At 43.8% G+C, this 25,762-nt stretch overlaps 1 protein-coding gene and 1 long non-coding RNA gene across 4 annotated transcripts in view; one reads left to right on the top strand and one right to left on the bottom strand.

The window, feature by feature from the left end:
* The window catches only part of LOC115032782, a 29,243-nt gene extending 6,828 nt beyond the window's left edge, over positions 1-22,415 (top strand). Inside the window, exons 2-3 of the long non-coding RNA XR_003838408.1 lie at positions 19,868-20,012; positions 21,520-22,415. This is a non-coding gene — a long non-coding RNA (uncharacterized LOC115032782). The remainder of the gene's footprint in view (positions 1-19,867; positions 20,013-21,519) is intronic.
* Positions 2,419-25,762, bottom strand: part of Slc39a9 (solute carrier family 39 member 9) — a 39,882-nt gene continuing 16,538 nt past the window's right edge. The window contains exons 2-8 of one of the 3 annotated variants that reach the window (XM_021178626.2): positions 23,668-23,776; positions 19,488-19,688; positions 12,917-12,985; positions 10,140-10,225; positions 8,984-9,118; positions 6,196-6,297; positions 5,079-6,080 (exon numbers count right to left, since the gene is read on the bottom strand). In XM_021178626.2, the coding sequence (XP_021034285.1) occupies positions 5,931-6,080; positions 6,196-6,297; positions 8,984-9,118; positions 10,140-10,225; positions 12,917-12,985; positions 19,488-19,688; positions 23,668-23,776 (852 nt within the window). In that variant the 3' untranslated portion in view covers positions 5,079-5,930. Of the gene's footprint in view, positions 6,298-8,983; positions 9,119-10,139; positions 10,226-12,916; positions 12,986-19,487; positions 19,689-23,667; positions 23,777-25,762 lie in introns of all 3 variants that reach the window. The other 2 variants (XM_021178624.2, XM_021178625.2) reach the window with 2 other exon arrangements.

Below are 25,762 nucleotides of genomic sequence, written 5' to 3'. Positions count from 1 at the left end.
GGGGGGGGGAGATCTGAACTCCAAGACCTAAGCATGGGCAACAACTTTAGGAACAGGTCTCCAAGGCCCCATGAAATGAGAGTTTAAGAACCAGCAAATGGGACTACATCAGACTGAAAAGCTGCTGAATGCAAAGGAAACAAAGATCAGAATACAGAGACAGCCAACAGGTTAAACAACCTCTTGTTGGTTCTTCATCCGCCAGATGGTTAATATCCAGAATATATAAATAACTGAAGTATCTAAAGGACAGACAATGTAACCAATAATTGAACAAGGGAACTGGACAGACATATCTTAAAAGACATGCAAATTGACAAATGCGTGAAAAAATATTTGATGTGAAAATCCGATGTCTCTGGCCATCAGGAAAATAAGTCTAAACACCAAGATTTCACCTCACTCAGATGACCGTCCTCCAAAACAACAGCTGACTCTGGCAAAGACGGACCAAAGCAAAGCCTACGTTATTGGTAGGAACACAAACTGTTAAACCACCATGTCAGCATGGAGGTTCGTCAAAAATACTTACCAGATGATCTGGCAAGTCCTGCGGATACAAAGGAAGGAATTAAACTTAACATACAGAAGACATACCTACCTACACACCCTTATTTACTACAGACAGCACCATGCACAGCAGCCAAGTTATGGAATCACCTTAGCTACTTATCAAGAGATGGTTAAGGAAAATGTGTGTGGAGCTGGCAGTGGTGGCGCACGCCTATAATCCCAGCACTGCACTCGGGAGGCAGAGGCAGGAGGATCTGTGAGTTCGAGACCAGCCTGGTCTAGAGTGAGTTCCAGTACAGCCAGGACTATACAGAGAAACCCTGACTCAAACAAACAAACAAACAAACACCCAGTAAATAAATAGATAGATGAGGAGAGGGGGAGGAGGAGGGAGGGAGATGGAAAGGGAGGGAGGGGAGAGAGAGAGAGAGAAAGAGAAAGAATGTGTTATCTGGTCATACCAAAATTATGTCATTTGCAGGAAAATGGGTGGAACTGGAGATCATGGTGCTATGCACGATAAGCTAGACTTAAAGGCAAATACTACATCCTATCCCAGCTCTGACCTCAATTTTTAAAAACATCACCCACCCCACCACCTAAGTCCCTTGTGGGGCACACGCCTTTAATACCGGGACCAGGAGAAACTTTGAATCTGCAGCCTGGTTTTCATAGTGAGTTCCAGGTAAATTAGGACCATATAATGAGACCCTGTCAAAAAGAGTAAAATCTAACAAAGAAACCATGCATGCAGAAGGCAGATTATTTGAGGAGGCGGGAGAAGGGGAGAAGGGACAACAGAAGGTAATAAAGGGTGAATGTAATTAACATACATTGTGTATGCATGCATACAAACATAATGAAATCCATTCTCTCGTGCAATTAATATCACTAATATTTTTTGAGTTGGGGTCTCATGCAAACCAGGCTGTCCTTGAACAACGAGGTGAAGGATGACCTTGAACTTGTGATTCTCCTGCCTCCATCTCCTGAGTGCTAGATTACAGGCCCCAGCTACCAATTTTGTTTTCAGAGACTGAGTTTCACTCCATAGTCCACCTTGAACTAATGGCAGTCTATCTGCTTCTGCCTCAAGAGTGCTAAGTCATGAACATGCCATGAAAAATAATACAATAAATATATGCCATTAATAAATACAATTTAAAAAAAATAAAGAACTCCACATGCTCTGATGACTCAGTGGGTATAAGTGCTTGTGGCTTGTCAAACAGGCCTGGCAGTCCAAGTTTGAGCCAACCCAGAGTAGCAGAGACTTCTGAGAGTCATTCTCTGACCTCCACACTGAGGCATATATCTCTGCTTGCCCCCTGTGACCCCCTCAGGCCTAATTCAAAAGCCAGCACTTCTATTTAAGTATCTCTTTGCAGACACAACTGATCATAGCACTTACACTCACACAGCACCCTGCCCTTGAAAGAGGTGGATGATCCACTTGCCTGCTTTTCTCTTCCGGCATAGCTACGCTCATAAGTTATATCTGCTATGAGCAGCAAGAGGGGGTGGTGGTTATCACTGAATTTGTCTTTTGGAGCAGATGGCATTCTGGGTTCCTCATTTCTCCTCCCTCCCCCCTCCTCTGCCTACAGGATACCTTTCTTCTGTCCTTTACAACTTTTCATTACCTCAAAATGTTTACATTTCATTTTTATTTTGTTTGGAGGGGGCATGCACACATACTATGGTACACACATGGAGGTCATAAGTCAACTCATGAGTGTTGATTCTCTCCTTCCACCAAGTGGATCTCAGGGACTCAACTCAGCCATTAGACGTGGCAGCAGGTACCTTTACCAGCTGAGATATCCTGATGCCCACCATTTTTGTGCATCAAGTGTGGTTGCCAAACACAAACGCTGCCGATGTGTAAGTAAAGAGCCACTCACATAAGGTATGCGCTAATAAAAATTTAATATCATAAAACAAATCAGAAAACAGCAATTTTTAAACCATTCACAATTAAAGTGGAAAGACACAAAATTATAAGGCAGCCATCCATGGAATGAGTTTATGTGTACAAAGGATCCAGAAAAGGGGACACTTTAAAAAAATCACTGTTTAGGCCACCAAACCAGGGGAATGGTGGTGTTACCATCCCATTAGAGTCCCAGTTTACAGGAAGACACACGAGACAGAGAGCAAAGCCAGTCTCTGTGCTTAGCTACTGTGGGGGACTGAACACATGTAAAGAAGTCCTACTTGTCTGCTGGTCCTTTCCCACCAGCCCCCATCTTCAGGTCTCCTGAGCTGAACTTCGATGTCTCAAGTAGAAAAGGGTTGCAGTTGTATAATATCTCGACCAGTGTTCTTCAGGGGTGAGTCCCACTCTGCACTGAACAGAAGTCTGCCTCAAGGACTCTCTTGCTGAATGACTGTGATGCAATGGTCTGGGGCTCTGGCCCAAAAAAAGACAGGAGGGTCTTAGAGGCTTGTGCTATTGACATATAGTCCCATGTTCAGAACTTCACTAGCATGAGGAGCAGGAGCAGGGCCAACAACACTCTGTCAATGCTATGTCCCTCCCATCTCTAATCCTTGAAAACAGAACCAGCCAGTTCTATTTCCCTTTCTATAAGAACAGACCCTTTCTTCTAATGATCCAACCCCCAGGTCAGTAGAACTGGCTCTTCTGAACTGAGAATCTGAGGACTGAGGTGAAGCAGGGGAGAGAACACTGTCTCAGTGGGTAGTACCGTTCCAACTGCTGACATGTCCAGGCTGGGAAGTCTGCTTGTAAGGATGCAAGCTGGCAACAGTGCACACAGAAAGCAGAGTCAAATGGGACATCACTGCCCTGCTGACTTAGAGACTGGCAACACTGGGAACTGGGGAGAGGAGGGTGCTCCGAATCTGAAGACCATCTAGATTCTGGGAGAAAGGGACTCCAATCCCAGTTAAGATGGCTTTGGTCATGAGGAAGGAGGGCCCATGCTTTTCATCAGTTGCTTCTTTGGTAGCCCATAATTCCACTTGTAATTGTGGCAGCAGCTTAAGTATCACCAATGTGTTCAAATGTGTTTGCACATTAAGGCATCCACACCTCCAGAAGGAGTCTTGCTTAAGGAGGAAGAAAATGGAACTGAAACGTGTTGTGGAGTGACCGAGGTGGCTGCTCTGGGGGCACTGTCTGCCACATGAGCAACCTCCCCCAACTAACAGAGGCCTATGCATGGTTCCTGCCGCCTCTAATGCATTTGAGCCCTATTAAGAGTCACATGGCTATCTGAGCCTGCTGGGCAGGGAAGGGATGCACTGTCCACAGGCAATAGCTCCAGGCCTGGAAAGGCCCCAGCTTTGGAAAGTTCACTATGACTGAGGCCCGGAGGGGAAGGCAGATTTGGAAGTTTGATGGTTCAGTCCTTGCCAGAGTCCAAGGCCCTACCCAACATGATATTCTAGCCAAACTTAGAGTGAGATGGCAAGGCACTGCTGAACATAAGAGGCTCTGGCCAGCACAACATCTCTGACCACTGCACAGAGCGAGATGACAGAAGCTACGTCTACCCAAATCAAACCAGACACAGGGAACTTCTAGAGAGATCAAGACATCTGTACTTTGGAAGGACTAGATGAGGCCAAACCTTTCCGAGTCACCTGTTTGTGCCTAAATCAAGAGAGCCACCCATACCCCATATTGCACACATTAACACTTTAGCATGGGATGCAATGGTCACCAGCTCCACACAGAACTGCATCCCATTTCTGCTTTCTTCACTACAGCCAGCAGAGGGCACACATGTTTAATCCCAAAACTGCTGGCTGACCTAGTGACAATTTAGGAGAGAAAGAAAGAAAACTACAGGCATGCTGGCATAGATGTCATAGAAATGTCATACAAATGACTGCACTCACTGACCTGAAGAAACTAGTCTTGGCTCCTCTTTATGTAAAGTGTTTTTGAAATGGTACAGAAAATATAAATACAGTATTATACACTTATCTCTGACTAGGATTTATTCAGAGTTTGGCAAACATGGAAGAATTACCTTGGTTGAATACTTTTGCTGTCTCAATTGCTTAAATTATCAGAGTACTAGTGACTGTATCAACTCACACCAGGAGGTGACATTTTTGAGGGCGTAATAAGGTTGTACTCGACACAAAGGTAACTTAGTTACAGGAAATGAAGAATAGACAGTGCTGTCTTCATCATCATGGTTCAAGTAGTGAGAATCCGCCTCACACAAGGACTGACATCACCAGGAGCAGTAGTACTACACAATGGGAGCAGGGGGAGTGCAGGGAAGAGTGGGATGCAGACATGATTGCAAGGAGATTGAGACCAGCCAGCAGCGGATACTCCCCCTGATACAGCCCTACCGTCTCCTGCACAGGAGCTAAGGAGAAGGAAGAAACGCTCTCCACCCTGGGCAAGGGCTCAGTCAGAGGGACTGCTGGCTGCTAAAAGAAATACTTAGAACACCAGTTCTCAACCTGTGAGTCACAACACCCAAAAAGGTGGCATATCAGATATCCTGTTATCAGACATTTACATTATGATTCATAACAGTAGCAAAATTACAGTTATGAAGTAGCAACAAAATAATTTTATGGCTGGGAGGGCACCAGAACATGAGAAACTGTATTAAGGAATGCAGCCTTCAGAGGGTTGAGAACCACCAACACCAACTTAGAAGAAAAGGACAACATACTTTGTAATAGTGTTACTTTTTAAAAAGGTTACTACAAGATGTCAGTAACTATCCAAATTCCCAGAAAAATGAACATCCCTTAATTTCTCTGTGATCACACTGTTCTTGATGGAAACCCTGGGCCTGAACAGAACCTGGCTACTGAGAGTGTGCTGTAGACAAGTACTCTACAAAGGACACTTTTTTAAAAAATGCTATATGATAACAGACCCCTCTTCCAAAGCCAGTCCCTTAGAAGGAAGGGCAGGCTTTATTTAGGGAGGCACGTGCAAAGGAGTTGTTGAAGACTCTAAACACCTCTTTTGATGGATGTTTCTTTTTTGGGTTCAGTTCAGCTTATGTCTCCTGCCCTTATTTTCCTTATTCTAACCTCAAATTAGTTGCCATCATCTTTAGCATCTAAGGGATGGGTGTTCCCACCATCTCTCATGGCATGTGGCACAGATGCTAAAGCACCAGTCTTACATGGTGAGAACCATGTTAAAAACCAATGGGTAAAATGGCAGAGCCTCTAAACTAAGGGGAAAAACTTTAGCTTAATTACAGAACACTGCAGTTTCATAATTACCATCTCACTGTATGAAGTTCTCCACTTTTCTTTAAAACTAAATTCCATCTTCCCTGAGAATAGGGTTAAGAGAAACATCAAAACTCAATATATCAAAGTCCCTTTAAAAGACAACACAAAGTCTTTGTCTAATTCTGATGTTCCTGCTGTACGCTGTTCCACTTCTCCACGATTGACTCTCATCTCCCTCGGACTCTAGAAACACGGGTGGAGATGGGCGAGGCGAGACAGGACACTGAGGAAGTGAGGAGCATCACACGTATGCTCTTCTTCCCAGATGGCAATGGCCGTGGACTGAGGCTGGAACCTGAATGGTTAATGCTGGTGTCCTATTGATAGGATGAGCGGGATGAGGCAACCCAGAACCAGGGCTGCCACCTCAAGGCGGCTGAGGCCTCTCCCTCCAGTGGTGTCAGGTTTGTGGCTGTGCCCCATTCCACCCACCTCAGGGAGGACATGGACGGTGGCAACATAAAGAAATGTCCCGGCAGAGAAAAGCATGGCCACTCCAGTGGCATTGACCTCTGAAAGGGCTTCTTTACTGCTCTGTGAATTAAAAGAGATTAGAATTAGAATTAAAACAAGTCACGTCAAAGTTAGAGACAGGAAGATGTCCCAACTAAATCTGAATATTAATACCTGGTGCTGCTTGGTACATGGATACGTCTTGAGATTGGAAATTCTGTCATTTATGGGGAGGTCTTAAATAAAGGTTTAAGAACACCAGTGACACAATCACAACTTAAAAATTTATTTGAAATTCACAATGTTTATTATACAGATACTATGATTTGAGAAAATAATGAAATAATAAAATCAAGCTAATTAACATATTTATTACTTCAAATGTTCATGATTTGCAAGGAGAACATTTACCCTTAGATTTTGAAACGAAAGCTTTATTCCCTAGATTGCTTTTCAAAGCGCTTTCAAGCACTGCCTAGGAGGCCTCACTTGCATCTCTAAGATGGAATCTCAGAATTTTAGGCATCAGTTCATTTGTTGTATTATTTAACCAGTGTCCTCTGTGTTACCAAGCCAGGCGCTTGAGACACAGACTGCCCAAGATGCAATAGAGGCAGCCGTCTCTTAATTTGAGGCCAGCCTGGTCTACACTGTGAATTCCGGGACAGTCAGAGCTACACAGAAAGACCCTGTCTCGAAAAAATAAAACAAAAAAGATGCAATAGCTACCTTCATAGCACTAAAATAAATCTCATTCACTAATCTGGGTTTTGTTGGTTTTGATTATTTAAGACAAGGTCTCATAGTGTAACCTGGGCTTGAGCTCTGGACTCTCCTGCCTCAGCCTTCCCAGTGCTGAGATTACAGTGTGCCATCATACCCGTCATCAGTTACTAATCTTTATACAACTAGTCACAGCCTTTCTATTAAAGAGTAGACCCATGAGCCAAGGCAACTAGTTAAAACCTCACAGACATTCCCAGATGCAGCATATCACTCCATGCTTCCAGAATTATCAGGAGTTTTCTTCATGAAAAGCTCTAAAGCACAGCAGTCAGTGAGGTGCTGGTGTCGTGTGATTTTTAAAGGGACTATCGGGTGGGGAGGTGACAGAGTATTTGCCCAGCATATGCAAGACCCTGGGCTTAATTAATCCTTAGCATCAAAAGCAGGTGTGTGTGTGGGGATAGCCTATAAAGAACTATCCATTGCTCTTAAGGCAAAAGGCCCTGTGTAAGACTCATTTGTTAGACTCAACAACCAACAGACCCTGAGTAACAGAATCGAACCACTCGTTAACCATTTCATTATCTACATATAATGTCTTAAATCTTTCCCTTTCCCTCCTTTTTATTTTTTTAAATGTGAAAAGAACAGAAAGGAAAGAGGGGAAGAAAGAAAAATCGGTCTGGGATATAGCTCAGTGGTAGAGTGCTTCACAGGGATGTGGGAGGCCCTGGGCTCATTCCCACCAACCAGCCAACCAACAGAAAACCAGAAGAGTCTGTATGCCTTTTAACACATTTATTGTCTCATATGATGATGAATCAGTGACCTTCTGAGGAAGCATGGGGGAAAGCAGTTCCTTCCAAGCAGTCCTGGCTAGGCTGATACTAAGATTTCCCCGTAGATTCTACTCACTGACTCTAGGGAAATTAGGAAGGGTGGTTGCTGTGGACGGAATTATAAGGTTTGGAAATGGGAGCATGTGAGCTCTAAGCTGAAGACTGACACCTCAATTCTGAAGCTATGCTCAGATGTAAAGAACTAAGAGAAATGGAGTCGCAGCTGCCTACAGCCATCTTTGCTCCAGTTCTGGAGGCCCCTGAATGATTGTCTTGCATGCTTCCATGGCTCCACTAAACGCTGGGTGGTGGGCAGGAGAGAGAGCTCAGGGGTTAAAGCACCACCTACTCTTCCAGACGACCTGGGTTCAATTCCCAGCAGCTGCATGGCAGCTCACAGCTGTCTGTAGCTCCAGTTCCAGGGGATCTGGCACCCTCACACAGACACACATGCAGGCAAAACACCAATGCACATGAAATAAAAATAAATTAAAAATTTTGGACGATTCTAACAGACTGTTGTTATCTGCCAAACAAAATAAGCATGACTGGTTAAATGATACTATCTTAAACACTGAACTGCTACTATATATTTATGCAGATATTCTTAAAACTGATATTCAATTTATATGACTACTAAAGTCATAAAAAGGACTAACTAGAAATTAAGACACAAGCCGGGCGTGGTGGCGCACGCCTTTAATCCCAGCACTCGGGAGGCAGAGGCAGGCGGATTTCTGAGTTCGAGGCCAGCCTGGTCTACAAAGTGAGTTCCAGGACAGCCAAGGCAACACAGAGAAACCCTGTCTCGAAAAACCAAAAAAAAAAAAAAAAAAAAAAAAAAAAAAAAAAAAAAAAAAAAAAAAAAAAAAAAAGAAATTAAGACACTTATACAGATTTTTACTTTCAATTTTTGTCATGATTTGAGAAAATACTGTCCATGAAAAATTCAACCTAAGATACCCTAGCAGATTTGTTGAGCCTTTTGATATTGTGACAGAATGTTGTGGCATACATAGACAAGACAACTGAGTTGCCAATAAAATAACATAAGAAATAAAAAATTGTGTCCTGTTTCAGTAAATTTATGATTTTGTGTTGGGTCACATTCCTAGCTCTCAGTCCCACGCAGCTCCCAGGCTGCAGGCTGAGCCTATGAGAGACACACCCAGGACTGCACAGTGAGGGAGGCTCACACTTACCTTACTTAATCCTAAGTACGTCAGCATGGACATGGCTGGTGCTGCCAATGCAAAGACCAGCAAGTGCTTTCTGATTCGATTCCGCTCCAGGCCAGCATGCATCAGGAAGGAAACCAGCCCAAATGCTGCTGGAGCCTGGAAATGACAAAGTAGCCCCTGTATCACTTGACAAGCAGGGCTTGCTTTCACATCAAGAAATGCAGATGGTGCTATCTGAATATGAGAGACCCAGGTATCCCATCAAGAGCAAGCTTGCCTTTTAAGAACCAATGTTCTCACAAGAAAACCCTACATGTGTCTGTAGATATCTTTCTTGTTAGTATTGTACACAAGATTATTTTGAATTTTTAATTCTTACTTACTATACTTGTGTGTGTGAATGTAGCCACCTGTGTGCCACCATGTGTGTGGTGGTCAGAAGACAACTTTCAGGAACTGGGTTGTCAAACTTGTTTAGCAAGTAGTTTTACCCACGGAGCCATCTAGTCAGCTATGTGAACAAAACTGTACGAAAAGCAGAAATTGAGGGCTGAGAGATTTGGCTGGTCAGTGGCTAGAAGGACTGGCTGCTTGCTCTTCCAGAAGCCCTGAGGTCAATTCCCAGCAACCACATGGTGGCTCACAACCAACCATCTATAATGAGACTCTGTTCCCTCTTCTGGCATGCAGGAGTACATGCAGACAGAGCATTTATAGATATAAAAAAAGGGGGTCGTGGTGGCTATCAGATGCTGCAATGGGTCAAGGTGTTTTCTCTGCGAGACTTGGGACCCAAGTTCAAACCCCAGGACTCAGATAAAGGTAAAAGAAGGGAATCAATTTCACACAGCTGTTCTCTGAGCTTTATCATGCTAACGGTGGCATGTGTGTGCTCATGTGCACACACATAAAATACACTTTTTTTGTGTTTTTTTTCGAGACAGGGTTTCTCTGTGTAGCTCTGGCTGTCCTGAAACTCACTCTTGTAGACCAGGCTCGCCTCAAACTCAGAAATCCGCCTGTCTCTGACTCCCAAGTGCTGGGATTAAAGGTGGGCGCCACCACCGCCGGCTATAAATACACTTTTAAAGCTAAAAAGATACCACATATCAGAAATGCATCGAAGATCAAGACAAATTTTAATTACAAATATGTTCGATATCCAATCTTGGCTTACCTTGTGTAGCATTATTGCCACGAACACAATTAACTGGACACTAGTCTGTGAAGTAGAGGCTGCTGCTCCCAAAGCTACACCATCAGCTAAATTGGGAAACAAGGAAACAAGATGCTATGAAGGGAGGCAATGCCGGGCTGATGAATGGGCTTCATGGCTAGGCACAGCTGGACTTGGATCTGGGCAAGCTATTCAATCTCAATGAACTTCACAACCACCCTCAGGGTGGGGTCAATAAGCTGGGTAGTGATGGACACACCTTTAATTCTAGCACTCGGGAAGCAGAGGCAGGCAGATCTCTAGTTTGACGCCAGCCTGGTTTACAGAGTGAGTTACAGGATAGCTAGGGCTACACAGGGAAATCCTGTTTGGAAAAGCCAAGGGTGTGTGTGTGTGGGGGGGAAATGTGGTCAATTAAATGTGCAGTCTTAGGGGTTCGTGAGTGCTAAAAGTAAAAGAATAAGAATAGATGCATCTGACCCCCAAGTCATCCATAAGTTAGCTGTCTTTATTACTAAAAAAAATATGAAATACAAACATCCATTGATGAGCCAAGCTGAAATAATGTGCTAACGAAGAATTTCCAAGGTCATATCTTTCTGTCTTCAAGGCTTGAAGCTGCAATACAGATGACTCACACATGACGGGGACTCTCTTAGTTTCGGTTACTATGCTGTGATGAAACACTGTGACCAAAGCAAGTTGGGGAGGAAAGGGTTTGTCCAGCTTGCACTTCCATGTCACTGTTCATCACTGAAGGAAGTGAGGACAGGAACTCAAACAGGGCAGGAGCCGATGCAGAGGTCATGGAGGAGTGCTGCTTATTGGCTTGCTCATCCAGGCTTGCTCAGCCTGCTTTCTTCTAAAACCCAGGACCACCAACCCAGGGATGGCACCACCCACAAGGGGCTGGGTCCTCCCACATCAGTCACTCATTAAGAAAATGTCCTAGAGCTGTATCCTTTACAGGTATTTTCTCCACTGAGGTTTCCTCCTTTCAGATAACTCTAGCTTGTATTTAAGTTGACATAAAAAGGTCAAGAGAGGGGCTGGTGAGATGGCTCAGCAGGTAAGAGCACTGACTGCTCTTCCAAAGGTGCTGAGGTCAAATCCTAGCAACCACATGGTGGCTCACAACCATCCATAATGAGATCTGGCACATGGTGGCTCACAACCATCCATAATGAGATCTGGCACATGGTGGCTCACAACCATNCACATGGTGGCTCACAACCATCCATAATGAGATCTGGCACATGGTGGCTCACAACCATCCATAATGAGATCTGGCACATGGTGGCTCACAACCATCCATAATGAGATCGGATGCCCTCTTCTGGGGTGTCTGAAGACAGCAACAGTGTACTTATAATAATAAATAAATCTTTGGGCCTGAGCGAACAGGCCAACCGAAGTGAGCAGAGGTCCTAAGTTTAATTCCCAACAATCACATGAAGGCTCACAACCATCTGTACAGCGATACTCTTCTCATATACATAAAATAAATAATAAATCTTAAAAAAAAAAAAGGTCAAGAGAGGGACTTTGGATGAATGGGTATGTTGGAACAGCCTAGAAATGGAGCCGTGTGAGGAGAATTCTGACTGCTCATGAGAGCACTCCAAGAAAACAAGTCTTGTAACCCCAGTTTCTTCAAAACACAGACTTGCTCTCAGAATGTGTTTTATTGTTTATCCCAGGTGTAGTAGATAGGAGTGAGTTTACTTCAGTGAACTCATTATTGTATGCTGATGTTATTCAATTGAATGTTTTCCTTCACATATCTTTATGGACATATTTTTGCCTGAACTCATGAGATCTTTACTCAGGTGACCTTTCTTAACCCTCGAGTATAAATCGTCTGGGGCTCTGAATAAAGTTGGCTATTGAGTGACACTTCAGTCCACCTCATTTATTGGCTCCCTTCTCCCAGGTCCCACAGCCTCTAGTGCAGTGATAGAGGTGATTTTGTTAGAAAACAGACACCGGGAGGTTAGGAGTGAGCTACTTTTCACATACCTTTATTTGGACCTGACAGAATCCTACCTACCTACCATCGGGTCTAGGTTTGGGTTACGGTGCTAAAGCAAGTCCCATCTGCCACACTGAGTCTTCTGCTTACTGCCTTAGCCTACACTGGCAGCTGAGCTGTTTGGTGCTGATGTGTGCAGGCTCTTTTCCAGATAGATCTTAGGGTAGAGGTCAGCAACCTCCTTAAAGCCCAGACAGGAAATATTTGAGCTTTGTAAGTTACTTGGTCTCTTGTAACTACTCAACTCTGTCACTACTGTACAAAACAAGCCACAGGTGATATAGAACATGTGGGCATAGCTGTTTTCAGAAAAACACTATCACTCCATACCATAGTTTCCCAGTGACATGAAAGATCTTTCTGTTTGGCAGTGCTGAGAATTGAACACAGGCCTTTCACACACTCGACAGATGTTTAGTCATTGAGCTACAGCCCCAGATTCTTTTGGACAGGGTCTAGATATGTAGCTCAGGCTAAAATTAAGTAGTCAAGTTGGCCTTGAACTCTGAATCCTACTGCCTCTACCTCCTGAGTGCTTGGAGTACATGTGTATGCTACCATGCCTAGCTTATATTCTGTGTTTAGGTATTTAAAATATAGAACACATTCTTAGATTGTAAGCTCGATGCAGAATATGCCAGGGCTCATGCTACCGCTAGAGGGCTCTGTTCAGCAACCCTTGCCCAAGAGCATTCAGTGTAGAGTCTGTGAGGTTAGGAGCAGTCTCACTGCAATGCTGACTTACCTGCAGCATGGACGACTAGCCCCAGGGTGGTGGTGATTTTGGAACTGCTGGGCCTTGCTGTTTCTGGATCTACAGAGAATGAGAAGGTATCACTAAGTAGTATGACATAAAAGGAAAAGAAACACCTGTCTGAATGAAGATGGTCCATTTCTTATGATCATTGTTATTTTAGAGCTGGAGTCTCACTGGGCACCCCCTGGCTGGCCTTGAACTCCAAATCCACACCTCAGCTTCCCAAGCGCTGGGATAAGGCTGTATAACACTGCATCCAGCTATCTACAGATTCTGAAAGCTCAGACTTTGAACTGCTTTCCTCGCTGCTCTCTTCTCTTCAATGCTCTCCTTGTACTAAAGAAGTGGGTGTGAGGAAACTCTTGCCCAGGCTTCCCTGCATAGCTCTGAAATGCCTGGACTTCCTCAGTCTGCAGAAAGTGCTCTACAGGCTCTGGTTACTTCTAACTCCTGCAACTGTTGTCATGCAACCTCGGTCATATTTTTCCTTCTATACTATGCAGCTATTTTCACCAATTTAAACCCAAGTTACAACAGTTTCCTACTGCTTTGCTCACTTTCCCCAAATCACTCAGCTGGAAGTGTCACAGACATCTTTAAAAGGCACCACCCTTCTGCTGTCTCTTTTAAAGAGCTCTGGTCAGCTGCAACTATGCTATGATGTAGGTTTTCTCCTTTGGTGTTGAGGATTGAACTTGGGCCTTGTCCATGCATTTGAGCACTCACTCTCCACTGGGTTATAATGCCCAGCCTCAAGGGCCAGACTGGCCTTGAATTTACTCTAAAGACCACATAGGCCTTGAATTTGTGGCTTCCCTGCCTCAGCCTGAGTAGCTGGGATTACAGGCCACATCACCATACCTGGCTTGAGGACGGTTCTTAAACTATGTATTAGCTGCTTCCAAGTATTTCTCAGTTTCTAGACCAGTTAACATAGTTTCTCTAGCACTTTCTAACCATTCTTGCCCTCCTTTCCCCTAAGAACTTGTAGTTCTTGGCAAGCTTACCCAGATTATCAACCCAAAACCTAGACACTGTTCCAAGTCAAATCCTAGGACCACATCAATCAAGAAAGGATCAGAAAATAATCTCAGCTCAAAACAATTGCCCCCTAGCTCAATCAAGATTCTGTGTAGCAGAGACCAATGTGCCACTTCTGTATCACTGTCCTCCGTCCCTAGATCGGCTGTAACCAATTCCCTGTATTTCTTTCTCTTCCTTTTTACCGTCTCATAGAATATGGTGCAGCACTAGGCACCCCCCCCCCCCATGTTGCTTTATAAGCTCTCTCGATGGATATGTTACTGTCTTTATAGGAAACAAGTGGGGGTTGGGGCAGGGCACGAAGGTTCACCCCTATAAGGAGCTATCAGCCTTTGGTAGTTCCTGGGAGAGGAAGGGTCAGTTTTCTTTAAGGGTGTTACTCCTAGTAGGTGAACTACTCCCCAAAGCAGCCTCTACAGCCCACACCCAAGAGTACTGAGCATCACAAACCAGGCTCCTGGAGGAGCAAGGGGTGAGAAAGAAGACACAAGATCTTGGAGAAGCTGAAGGGGTGAATATAATCAAAATACATTATATACATTTATCAAAGAATTAATTAAAATATTTTTAATACATTAGGGATTTAAACATAGTGCTTTTGGAGCCAAAGGTGGATCAGCAGTTAAGAGCACCCATTGCTCTTGCAGAGGACCCAATAAAGTTCTATTCCCAGCACCAACATCTGATGGCTCACAACAACCTATGACCAGCTCCAGGGGGATCCAATGCCTCTGACCTATGTGGGCACCCATGTGTGCACCCGTGTGTGTGTGTGTGTGTGTGTGTGTGTGTGTGTGTGTGTGCTTCCTCTTCTTCTTTTTTTTTTTTAAATCAAGCAAGAAAACCCAATAGTTGTGATAAATCTACAGGAAGAAATTGCAGTTCAGCTAATTTGATAAGTGTATTAACTTTTCCTGACCCTTGGTAATACATAAACCCAGAGCCATGTGTGCCACCATAGCAAGAGTAATCGTAGCACTTGGGACACAGGCAGAAGGAATGTGTGCTTGAGACCAGCTTGAGCTACACAGGGAGACTCTGTCTCCAAAAAAACTCAACTAAAACTAAAAAACTGAAAATTCGAAGATACACACACAGAAGGCAGCAAAAACAGCACCCTTCTGGAGAAAACAGAAAGAAGAATAAACACATTACATTTAACTCTGGGTACATGATTACAGGACACTAAAAATTCTTTTTGTGGGGAGGGGGAGTTATAGGAAGAAGGTTCAGCAGTTCGAGCACTGGCCACTCTTCCTGAGGACTTGCGTTCAATTCTGAGCATCCACAGAGATGCTAACAAATGTCTGTAACTCAAGGTCTAGAGCAGGGGACATTTTCTGATCCACTCTCTCTGCCTCTGTGGGCACTATATAAATGTGGTGCACTGGTCTACCAGCAGACAAAACACAACACACATAACATAAAAAGAAATAAAAGTGACTTTTAAAAGTTCTCTTTGTTCAGTGTTGAGGATCAAGCCTAGTTCTTACATGTGCCAGGCAAGTACTCTGTCAATGAACCCTATCTCCCATGGCCTACTTTAAAAATTTTAACCCTCGCTGGGTGTGGTGGCGCACGCCTTTAATCCCAGCACTTGGGAGGCAGAGGCAGGTGGATTTCTGAGTTCGAGGCCAGCCTGGTTTACAAAGTGAGTTCCAGGACAGCCAAGGCTATACAGAGAAACCCTGTCTCGAAAAACAAAAACAAGCAAACAAAAATTTAACTCTTTACTTCCTAAATATTACAGCATAGAGTCATGATTATCTCTGGTCAACTTAAGACATATATTAAGTCGTGGAGAGCTCTTGGTGCTGTGTCTAGGAATTTGGCAAGAATTTGACAAGGGCTAGGACAAGGAAGTATGCTGAGATAAGATTTTGACATTGACAAAATGAATACATCCGAGGAATGTATTGTACACACGGGACGTGGTTTAATGCCCTGTTTGTCCCTTGATCTAGAATTGACCCGATTCTTTGCACGCAACTAGAATGGTATAAAAGCAGACTGGAAAAAAAAAATAACCCTGCTTCAGCTTCAGCACTGGCTGGAGTCATGCTATAATATTGTCTAACTGTCTTTTCTTTTTATGTTTTTTTTTTTTTTTTTTGAGACAGGGTTTCTCTGTATAGTCCTGGCTGTCCTGGAACTCACTTTGTAGACCAGGCTGGCCTCGAACTCAGAAATCCGCCTGCCTCTGCCTCCCGAGTGCTGGTATTAAAGGCGTGCGCCACCACGCCTGGCCCGTCTTTTCTTTTTAACCCTCACTCCCTACCTTGAGACCCTGTTGACTGACTGAGCTGGCTTGGTCATTAATTATCCCAAGGAAACCCAGGCAGTGGTGGCACACACCCTTAATCCCAGCACTTGGGAGGCAGAGGCAGGCAGATTTCAGAGTTCAAGGCCAGCCTGGTCTACAGAGTGAGTTCCAGGACAACCAGGGCTACACAGAGAAACCCTGTCTAGAAAAACCGAAAAATCAAAAAAGGAAAAAAAAAAAAAGCATCCCAAGGAAGTCTATGTTGGGGTCTTTCTTCAATCATTCTCTACATTGCTTTGTTTTGTTCTTGTTTTGTTTTGTTGAGGCAAGGTCTTCAACTGACTCTTTCATCAGTTCAGCTAGGCTGGCTGGCTAACAATACCTTTTAGGGATCTTCCTTACTTCCTACCCCCAGCACTGAGTTTACCATGCCTGACTTTTTACTTGGGTACTAGGGATCCATCTCCCAAGCCCTAGCAAAACCAAACCAAATCAGTGTTGGGTTTTGTTTATTTGTTTAAAATAGAGTCTTCTATGTAGTCCTGGTTGGTCTAGAACTCACTATGAAGACCAGAGTAGCCCTGAACTCACAGAGATCAGTCTGTCCTGTCTCCCAAGTGCTGGGGTTAAAGGTGTGCTCCACAAGGATGGGGAGACATTTCTTTAAAGGTGTGGTATGAACTTAGTGGCACATTCAGCACTTGAGAGGTGGTAGAAGAAGGAGAATCGGAATTAACAGTCATCAATGGTCACATAAAGGGTTTGAGACTTTATCTCAAAGTAAGCACCTTTAAAAAAAGATACAATAAATACAAGGAACTGGAGAACCTTTGTTGACGCCTAGAGTTTTGTCTCTGACAGTATGTCAAGTGTTACTATGTAGCCAATGCTGGTCTCTACTGAATGTACAAGCTCCAGCCTGTGCCTTGTGAGAACCCTGATCATATCACATGCCACCACACCTGCCTATTCAACCTGCTTTTGTTTTCGTACCGTATTTTTTTCTTCTTAAGGCTTGGGATTAAAGCCTTGCCTGCCAAGCCACACCATGTTCAGGCACAGAGCTACATCAAAAGCTTTGTTCATTTATTCAGTCCACGATTAAAAAAAAAAAAACAACTTTTATTTGGAAATAATTTCTAATCTTGAAAAAGGCTACAACAATAGTTTAAGAAAAGAATCATATGTCTCTGAGCAACTATCTAAACGTTTGGAACCATCTGCTCCAAGTTTGCACTCATACTTCCCATACACAAATCTTTACCACAGAAGAGTAAGTTGTACTCATCATAACTGCTTATCTTTAGATACTTCAGTGTGTATTTCCTGAGGGAAACAATATAATCATAAAGGACATCAACCTCAGCAAACTTAGCATTATTTCTGACTCCTCTTACACATTCAACTTGTGTCAGCTTTCTAATAATGTTCCTCAGAGCACTTCCTTTCTAGGAAGAGTCAATTCTAAGGTCACATACTGCATTCAGCTGGAGAATACATTTACTACCTTGTTTCCATGGGGTTTTTTGTTTGCTTGTTTTCCCTCTTTCTTTCTTTCTTTCTTTCTTTCTTTCTTTCTTTCTTTCTTTCTTCCTTCCTTCCTTCCTTCCTTTTTTTTTTTTTTAAAGAATAATCCTCCCTTTTAGAAAACTGTACCTCTGCTGACCACAGGTGCTTTTCATGTTGGATCACATACCAGATGTTGTTAGTAGTACTACCTCATGAATAATCTAGGTTCTGTTATATTTTTCTACAGAATTTATGTTAGTTTGTTTCAAACTGTAACCTGTTTTTTGGACAGCTTGGTTAAATTATTTTAGCTTAATTGCTTAGAGTCTGCCCAAATGAGCCTGGCTGGGGAGTCAGCAAGGCACCTGAACAGCTTACTCACAGACACTGGGGCTGAGTTCTAGTGTAACAGGTCCCCAGATCTTAGCACAACTGACTCCATGATGGAAGTACCCATTCAGGCCTTGGAACCCAGCACACAGGCAGCAACACTTGCCAAAAGATGAACAAAGTCCTAATCCATTAAAGTCCATAGTTCTGGGGAAGTCCCTAAATATACTAACTTTGCTTTTGGATTCTACAGTTCTGTTTTTGGCTAACTATTCTTGCTAGCTGAAGTGTCAACCCAAGGTGTGGTTTTGTGCTAAAAGAGAAAGGCTCAGGGTTATCTATACTGAAATCCCCAAACCCAGTGTAGTCACCTGCTGGCTAATAAAGACTTTCTGTTGGCTTAAACTCATGTCTGAGTAGTATTCCCTGGTGGATACCCCACAACACTAGGATTCTCCCTTCTTTTTAGGGCTCTGGTTGTTCAGCGTTGTCTCACAAACTGAGGACTTTCTGAGACAAGGTCTCAAGTAGTTCAGGCTGACTTCAAACTTGCTATGTTTGTAGAGACGAGTCTGGATCTTCCTGACCTCACCTCCCAAGTCCTAGGATTACAGATGCAGCAATGCTAGGGAAGATGGAGGAGTTTCTATCACAAGGATGCTGTTAATATCCTATAAAAATTGGCACTCTGTTCCGATACTGATGCTCTGTAAACTGTGCTTGCTCTTAATGGCTCTCTGCTGTCTTTAGCTGGTAGTTTTAAATTTCTTATCCAGGGTTTAGAGTTATCGAAAAGTAGAATGGTCTGATGGCTTCCTGAGCTACAGCAAAGCAGAATGCTGGCGACCCTGATGTGATCACCTGGCCAAAGCACCACTGGACTTCTTGTTTATTTACGTCTTTCCTCCTTGTATCTAATAAGCAGATCAGAATTTACTCACTATCAAGTTTTTTGCTTGCTTGCTTGCTTGGGCTGAGTTTTTCTGTTTGGTGGTTGGTTAGCTTTTCGATAGTATCTCATTGTGGAACTCTATATGGAGACCAAGCTAGCCTCAATTTCTTGTAGCCTTATGTACTAAGTATATATATTTAAAGAGCAACATTCCAATAATTGGGCTATAGGCTTTAAGCTGCCTAAGGGCTCCAAAGCACAAAACAGGTTAGGGGCTTCTGCCCTGGACTCTCACTCAAATGTGACTGCTTTAAGCCCAGCAGGGTTGATATGTCAATAAACAGTTGCATCATACCACAAATCACTAGCTCCCACAGTTGAATAAAATACCTGAGAATACCTAAGGAGAACAGGAGTTTAGCATTTAAGTAAGCTAATTGGGGTAGACCGAATCATTCAGTTTATAAATTTCCAAACTACAAAAGTGCCTGCACAGCCCAGAAAGCCTGAGAGCTACTCACCATCACTGGAATGCACATGGGAGCTGCCAATCTGGTCCACTAGCAACATGAAAACGAAGCCCAATACAAGGGACACACCGATGTAGGCATGTAGCTGTGTGTGGTCATGGCTGTGCTCATGTTCATGGACAGCTGATATTTCTGCTGCTTTGTCTGAGGCAATCCCATTCTGCTTCATTTCACTGGTTTGGTGGTGCTTCCCTAGAGCAAAACAAACCACAAAATGTGACAACTTCCATTTGTATTTTAAGGGCCACTGCATTTACTGTAAGGACACCTAGTTCCTATACTGTAACCTAGGCAGCCATAACCCCCTTCAGTTTAAAAGGTTGTATAAAACCAGTCCCAGATAAAAACATTTTTCTGCTTTTGGCATACAGACCTTCTGACTGCCTATCAACTTAAATTCTTGGACACAGAAGCAAAGCACCATGCAAGAATGCAGTGACATCTCAAAGGACCCCAAATCTAAATCCTGCTTTCCCCCTCAAGACAGCACACGAAGCTTCACTCTGATGAAACCAGGTAAAGAAAGAATAGTGGCAATAAAAGCAACGGTAGTACAAAGTGATTACTGTCACACCTAGGTTGACACAAAATTTAAAGCAAGCAGAATGGTAACCAGTCAGCTTTTATAAAATATCAGCCAGCAAACACACGCACGCACACGCTCACACACACATTCACACGCACGCACGGAAAAATTTTATACACTATATCTTGATTAAATTCTCTCCCCTTCTGTACCTCCTCCCAGATCCTCTCCATATCACCCAACTCCTTATTCTTTCTCTCTAAACAAAACAAAAACAAAGACAAAAAAATTAAAACTAAAAGAAAAAAAACCAAGATAAAAGATAAAGAGATACCGAAGCAAAACACACACACACACACAATATAAGATCTATTTTATGTTAGTTAACTCCTGGGGATGGGACCTACCCTGGAGTGTGTTGACCCAGTTTCTATTGGAGAAAATGGATTTTCCCTCTCCCAGAAGGTTTCAGTTGCAAATAGTCTCTCACTTAGGGCTTTTGTGTCCTGTCTCCTCCTCACCGCTGGGATTTTGCCAGGTCTGAACCTGTGCGGGTCCTGTGTGTGCCTCCCTCCCAGCCTCCGTGAGTCCAAACGAATACCGGCCCTGTTGTGTCTGGAGACACTGCTTCCTTGGAGTCATCATCTCCTCGGACTCTTGCACTCTTTAGGCCTCCTCTTCTGTAAAGATCCTTGAGCCGTGAGGGGAGGGCTTTGATAATGGCCTCCCATTTAGGGCTGAGTGCTTCAAAGTCACTTCATTAACTACTATTTACTTCACCAAGGAGCTTTGCCAATGAGGGTTCAGCCACGCTCTCCACTGTGGGTATAGCAATATATAACTACAAATTGTTCTGTTTACTATGTTCCTTAATCAGAAGAATAGCAGTGGGCTTTCCCCTAGGTCCATGACTTACCTAGTCTCAGGGTCTTGGCCACTCTAGCAGTATCAATTATAGGTTCCATCTCATGCAGTAGGTCTTAAATCTAATCAAAAAGACTGGTTACCCCCATAAATAAGGCTGAAAATCTTTGTACGTCTGTGCATGTGTTATGCATGTATGTGTTCAACTGTACATATGCACATAGAGATCAGAGATCAACACCAGACATCTTTCTCTATGGCTTTCCACTGTATTTTCTCATTTATTTATTTGTATGGAGGGGGTGTTAATGCACGTGTGCAATGGTGTACTCGTGGAGGTCAGAAGATAACCTGGGGGGGGGGGAGTCAGTTTTTTCCTTCTACCATGTGGGTCCTAGTGATGGAACTCAGAGGAGACTGTCAGGCTGGACAGCAAGTACCCTCATCTGCTGATCTACCTCGATGGCCTGCCATCTTATTTTTGGGGTCTCTCACTGAGCTAGAAGTTTACCTTTTTGCCTCCAAGGGCTGGCTAGCAAGCCCTCCAACACCCCTCCTAGCCCAGGGGTTACTTACAGACACATACAACCATGGCTGGCTCTAATTTTTTAATATTTATTTTATTTGATCAAGGTTTGCACCAAAGTCCCAGAAACCCTCTAAGGCCAAGCAACGTGTGACAGGACCCAGTTCCTGGAGTGGGCTGGCCATGAAGCTGAGGGGAAGGCAGAGTTGCTACAGGATGTTGTTACAGGTGCTGGAACACAAGCCATCTCCTGAGGGAAGCTACAGCACAGAAGTGGAGGCCACTGGAAGACAGGCCAGAAATGCCACAGGGGACAGAGCTGTGGAGCAGGGCTCCCCAAGTCCACTGGAGCACATGAAATCCTACCATGACTAGTCAGTCACTAGACACAAACTGCAGGCTTTGGTGTTTAGGATTCCAGTTTGCTTTGAGATGATCTTTCTGAAGTATGGAAAGTGATTCTCAACCTTCCTAACGCTTCAACCCTTTAGTACAGTTTCTTACACGGTGGTGACCCGCAACCATAAAACTGTTTGTTGCTACTGTAATTTTCCTAGTGATGAACTGTGATGTAAATACCTGACATGCAGGAAATCTGATGTGTGACCCCTGTGAAAAGGTCATGTGAACCCCAGGTTGTGAGCTGCCGTCCCATACTGACATCCAAATGTTTACTCTGCCACTGTATACTTTGGGGGAAGTAACTTGTTTCTGATTTTGCAGGAGCTCACTGTTAAGAGACTGCCTTGAATTTCAGAGGAAACTTTGATTTTGTAAACAGTTTTGAAACTGCAAGACTATGGGGACCTTTGAAGTCAGATAAAAACATTTTGTATTATGAGAAGACTGTGAACCTATGGGGTCAGGGGTAGAAAGTGATGGTTGGAAGTAACAGTTTGTTCCCTATAGGCTCAAGTGTTTTGAAGACTTGGTTCTCAACCCTGGTGTTATTTTAGACAGTTATGGGACTTTTAAGAGGTAGGTCTTGGGGCTGGAGAGATAGCTCAGCAGTTAAGAGCACTGACTGCTCTTCCTGAGTTCAATTCCCAGCAACCACATGGTGGCTCACAACCATCTATAATGGGGATCCAATAGCTTCTTCTGGTGTGTCTGAAAACAGCGACAATATATTCACATACATGAAATAAATAAATCTTAAAACAAAAAAAAAAAGAGGTAGGTCTTTACTGAAAAATAGATAACTAGGCTTGCTGGCTCAGGCCTTAGGGGTTATATCTACCTCTGCCTGAGTCTCTCACTTCCTAACTACCAATACAAGTTACCAACCATTCCACACGCCTGCCACCATAGCCGTGAGCCACTCCTGCATCCAGGCTTTCCCTGCTACTGTGGACATGACCCCTTTAAACTGTGAGCCGAAATATCTCTCTTCCCTTAGTTGGTTTTCCTCAGGAATTTGGTTACAGTAATGAGAAAAATTACTAATACAAACACCACCAAAGGCACCTGTCCAAATGATAAATTTGCCAGTAAATTCTAGCAAACACTTAAAGAAAAAAATATTAGTTTAGTAATTGCTTCCAAAGTAATTTTTAACTCTCTGAGTTCAAACTCAAGTACTTATGTAAAAAGCCAGGTGTGGTGGTGTGTGCTCCTTTCCCAGCACTGAGGAGGCTGAGGCAGGAGGATCCCTGCAGCTCTCTGGTCACCCAGTCTTGCCAAATTGGTGAATTCCAGATTTTGTCAGGGACCTTGTCTCAAAGAATAAGATTGAGTATATCAGCTGAGAGGCTAAAAATGAATGCAACCAAGCCCGATTCTATCCCAAGGACCACATGGTAGAAGAGGAGAAGTGACTCCCACAAACTGTCCTTTGACCTCTGCACAAGCAGCATGGCATGTGTGCACCACCGCTCATACAAAACCGTAAACACGACAGGAAGAAGAAAAGGGGCGGAGAACTAGAGCAAGAGACCGGATATCAATCCGGCTTCCATACTCATGTGCACGCATAGTAACATGTACTCACACGCACACACATATATGTGCATGCATCACACACACACACACAACAACTGTTACACTTAAAAAGACTGAAATTACTCATTAATGTAAACAAATATTAGGTCGTGTTCACAAGCTATGGCATTCACAAAGCTGCTAAGGATGTGCACAGTATCTAAGATGTCCAAAGGCATCTCTTAAGCACTCTCTCAGGACAAACATAAGCTATATCTAGGAGACGTCCCATGAATTCTCCTGCCAACACGTCTCAAGTGAGGCTTGTCTCTCACCCTCCAGAACCTCTTCATAAAGTGCGTGCACCCCTTCCGGGACGATGACCGCCAGTGCAGTCCCACAGAGAAGACCAGCACCCAGCACCGTCACCAGCTTCAGCCGCTCCTAGAAAAACAACAGAAGAAACCATTAGAAAGGCCGACTGATGATTAGGGAACATTTTTTATTCATGAAACCAATAGCTAGTAAGCATGAAAAATGGTTGGCTTCATAAGTAATGCCAGTAAAGACAGAAGCTGGGTACACAGGCTTCTGAGGAGGCTGACACAGGAAGACTGCTTGGGCCCAGAAGTTTGAGGGAACCTGGGCAACACAAGATCATGACTCTTTGCTTCTTCATTTGGAGGCAGGGTTTTGTGTAGCGTAGGCTGGCCTCAGAGTTGACACCAGTTAAGGATGACCTTGCATTTCCTCCTGCCCCCTCTCCTGAGTGCTGAGATTACAGACATGAGATCCATGCCTGGTTTTATGCAGTCCTGGGGACCAACCTGAAGGCTCCCCACATTCTATCAGCTGAACTACATCCCAGTCCACTTGTTTGTTTTATAAATAGCTAATTTTTTAAAAGATTTATTTATTTATTATATGTAAGTACACTGTAACTGTCTTCAGACACACCAGAAGAGGGCGTAAGATCTCATTTCCGATGGTTGTGAGCCACCATGTGGTTGCTGGGATTTGAACTCAGGACCTCTGGAAGAGTAGTCAGTACTCTTAACCGCTGAGCCATCTCACCAGCCCATAAATAGCTAATTTTTATTAGTTGAAAAACTTGCATATAAAGTAATGAGTCTCATATGACACTGAAGCACTGCTCCAGCATGGAATTTAAATGTGTAGCCCAGGTTGGCCTCGAATTCGTGACCCTCCTGCCTCTGCCTCATTCAGTAAATCCTACCAGAGTGTGCCACCACAACCAGCTCCAACATGGAATTGAATGTAATCTGAACAATTTCAGTCCCCTTTCCTCTTCCCAACCAGCCACCCTGCCACTTCCGTGTCTTTTTTTTAATGATCCAGTGGGTTTGTTAGGGAAGCTTAGAGCAGATGGGTGAGGGCTTGCTTACAGAGCATGAGCATCTTACCAATGGCTACACCACTGAAAAACACGTCTCAGGCTAGAGAGATGCTCAGCGGTTAAGAGCACTCTTCAGAGGACCTAGTTCCTTTCCCAGTATTCACATGGCAGCTCACAACTGTCTGTAACTTCAGTTACAGGGAATCTGGCTCACTCTTCTGGCTTCAGCCAGCACTACACATATGTGATGCACAGACATATATGCAAGCAAAACACCCATACACATAAAATACAAAATAACAATTTAAAAAAGAAAAGAGAATGTCTCTTCCTCCCTCATGGAACATTCACTTCCTCTGGGGAGTGGTAAGGTCTTGCCTCCCACTGACTTGGCCAAAAACTACCAGTTTAAGCAGGCTTTAAGCCCACAACAATCCTACCTCAGTCTCCCAACTGCTAGGATTACCAATATCCACCGCCAAGGAGACCACAACCCTTAAAGTAAAATGAGAAACTTGGTAACGACATAGGAAAAGGGTTATTATTCATGAACAGGAGCAATGAGTGCATTTCCCTAAACCTGGCATGAATGTGAACTGCTACAACTTATTTGGACCACAATTTGACAATTTAGGCTTAAAGTCTCAAACATGTGAATTCTTGTAAGAAACTTGCTGCACGAGTATTCGGGACTTGGGTTCAAATCCCAGCAACCATGTAAAAAGCTGGGCATGGCTATGTGCCTGCCTGTCACCTGATGCTGTGGGGAGTTAGAGAAGGATCACTGGGGTTTGCTGGCAGCAAGCCTAACTCCAGGTTCAGTGAGAGACCCAGTCTCAAAGGAGTAAGGCAGAGAGTGAGAGAACAGGACAACTCTCTCTTCCTCTAGCACCCACAAGTATACATACAGCATTCTCACATGCATGGACATACAGCAGACAGACAGACAACATTGTCTCTCTGTCTCTCTCTCTCTCACACACTCTAGCACCCACAAGTATACATACAGCATTCTCACATGCATGTACATACACAGACAGACATACAACATTGTCTCTCTGTCTCTCTCTCTC

The sequence above is a fragment of the Mus caroli genome, chromosome 12 (genome assembly GCF_900094665.2).
Source record: "Mus caroli chromosome 12, CAROLI_EIJ_v1.1, whole genome shotgun sequence".
Classification (NCBI taxonomy): Eukaryota; Metazoa; Chordata; class Mammalia; order Rodentia; family Muridae; genus Mus; species Mus caroli.
Note: the sequence above shows the minus strand (reverse complement) of the source record. Positions and strands in the feature narration are given on the sequence as shown.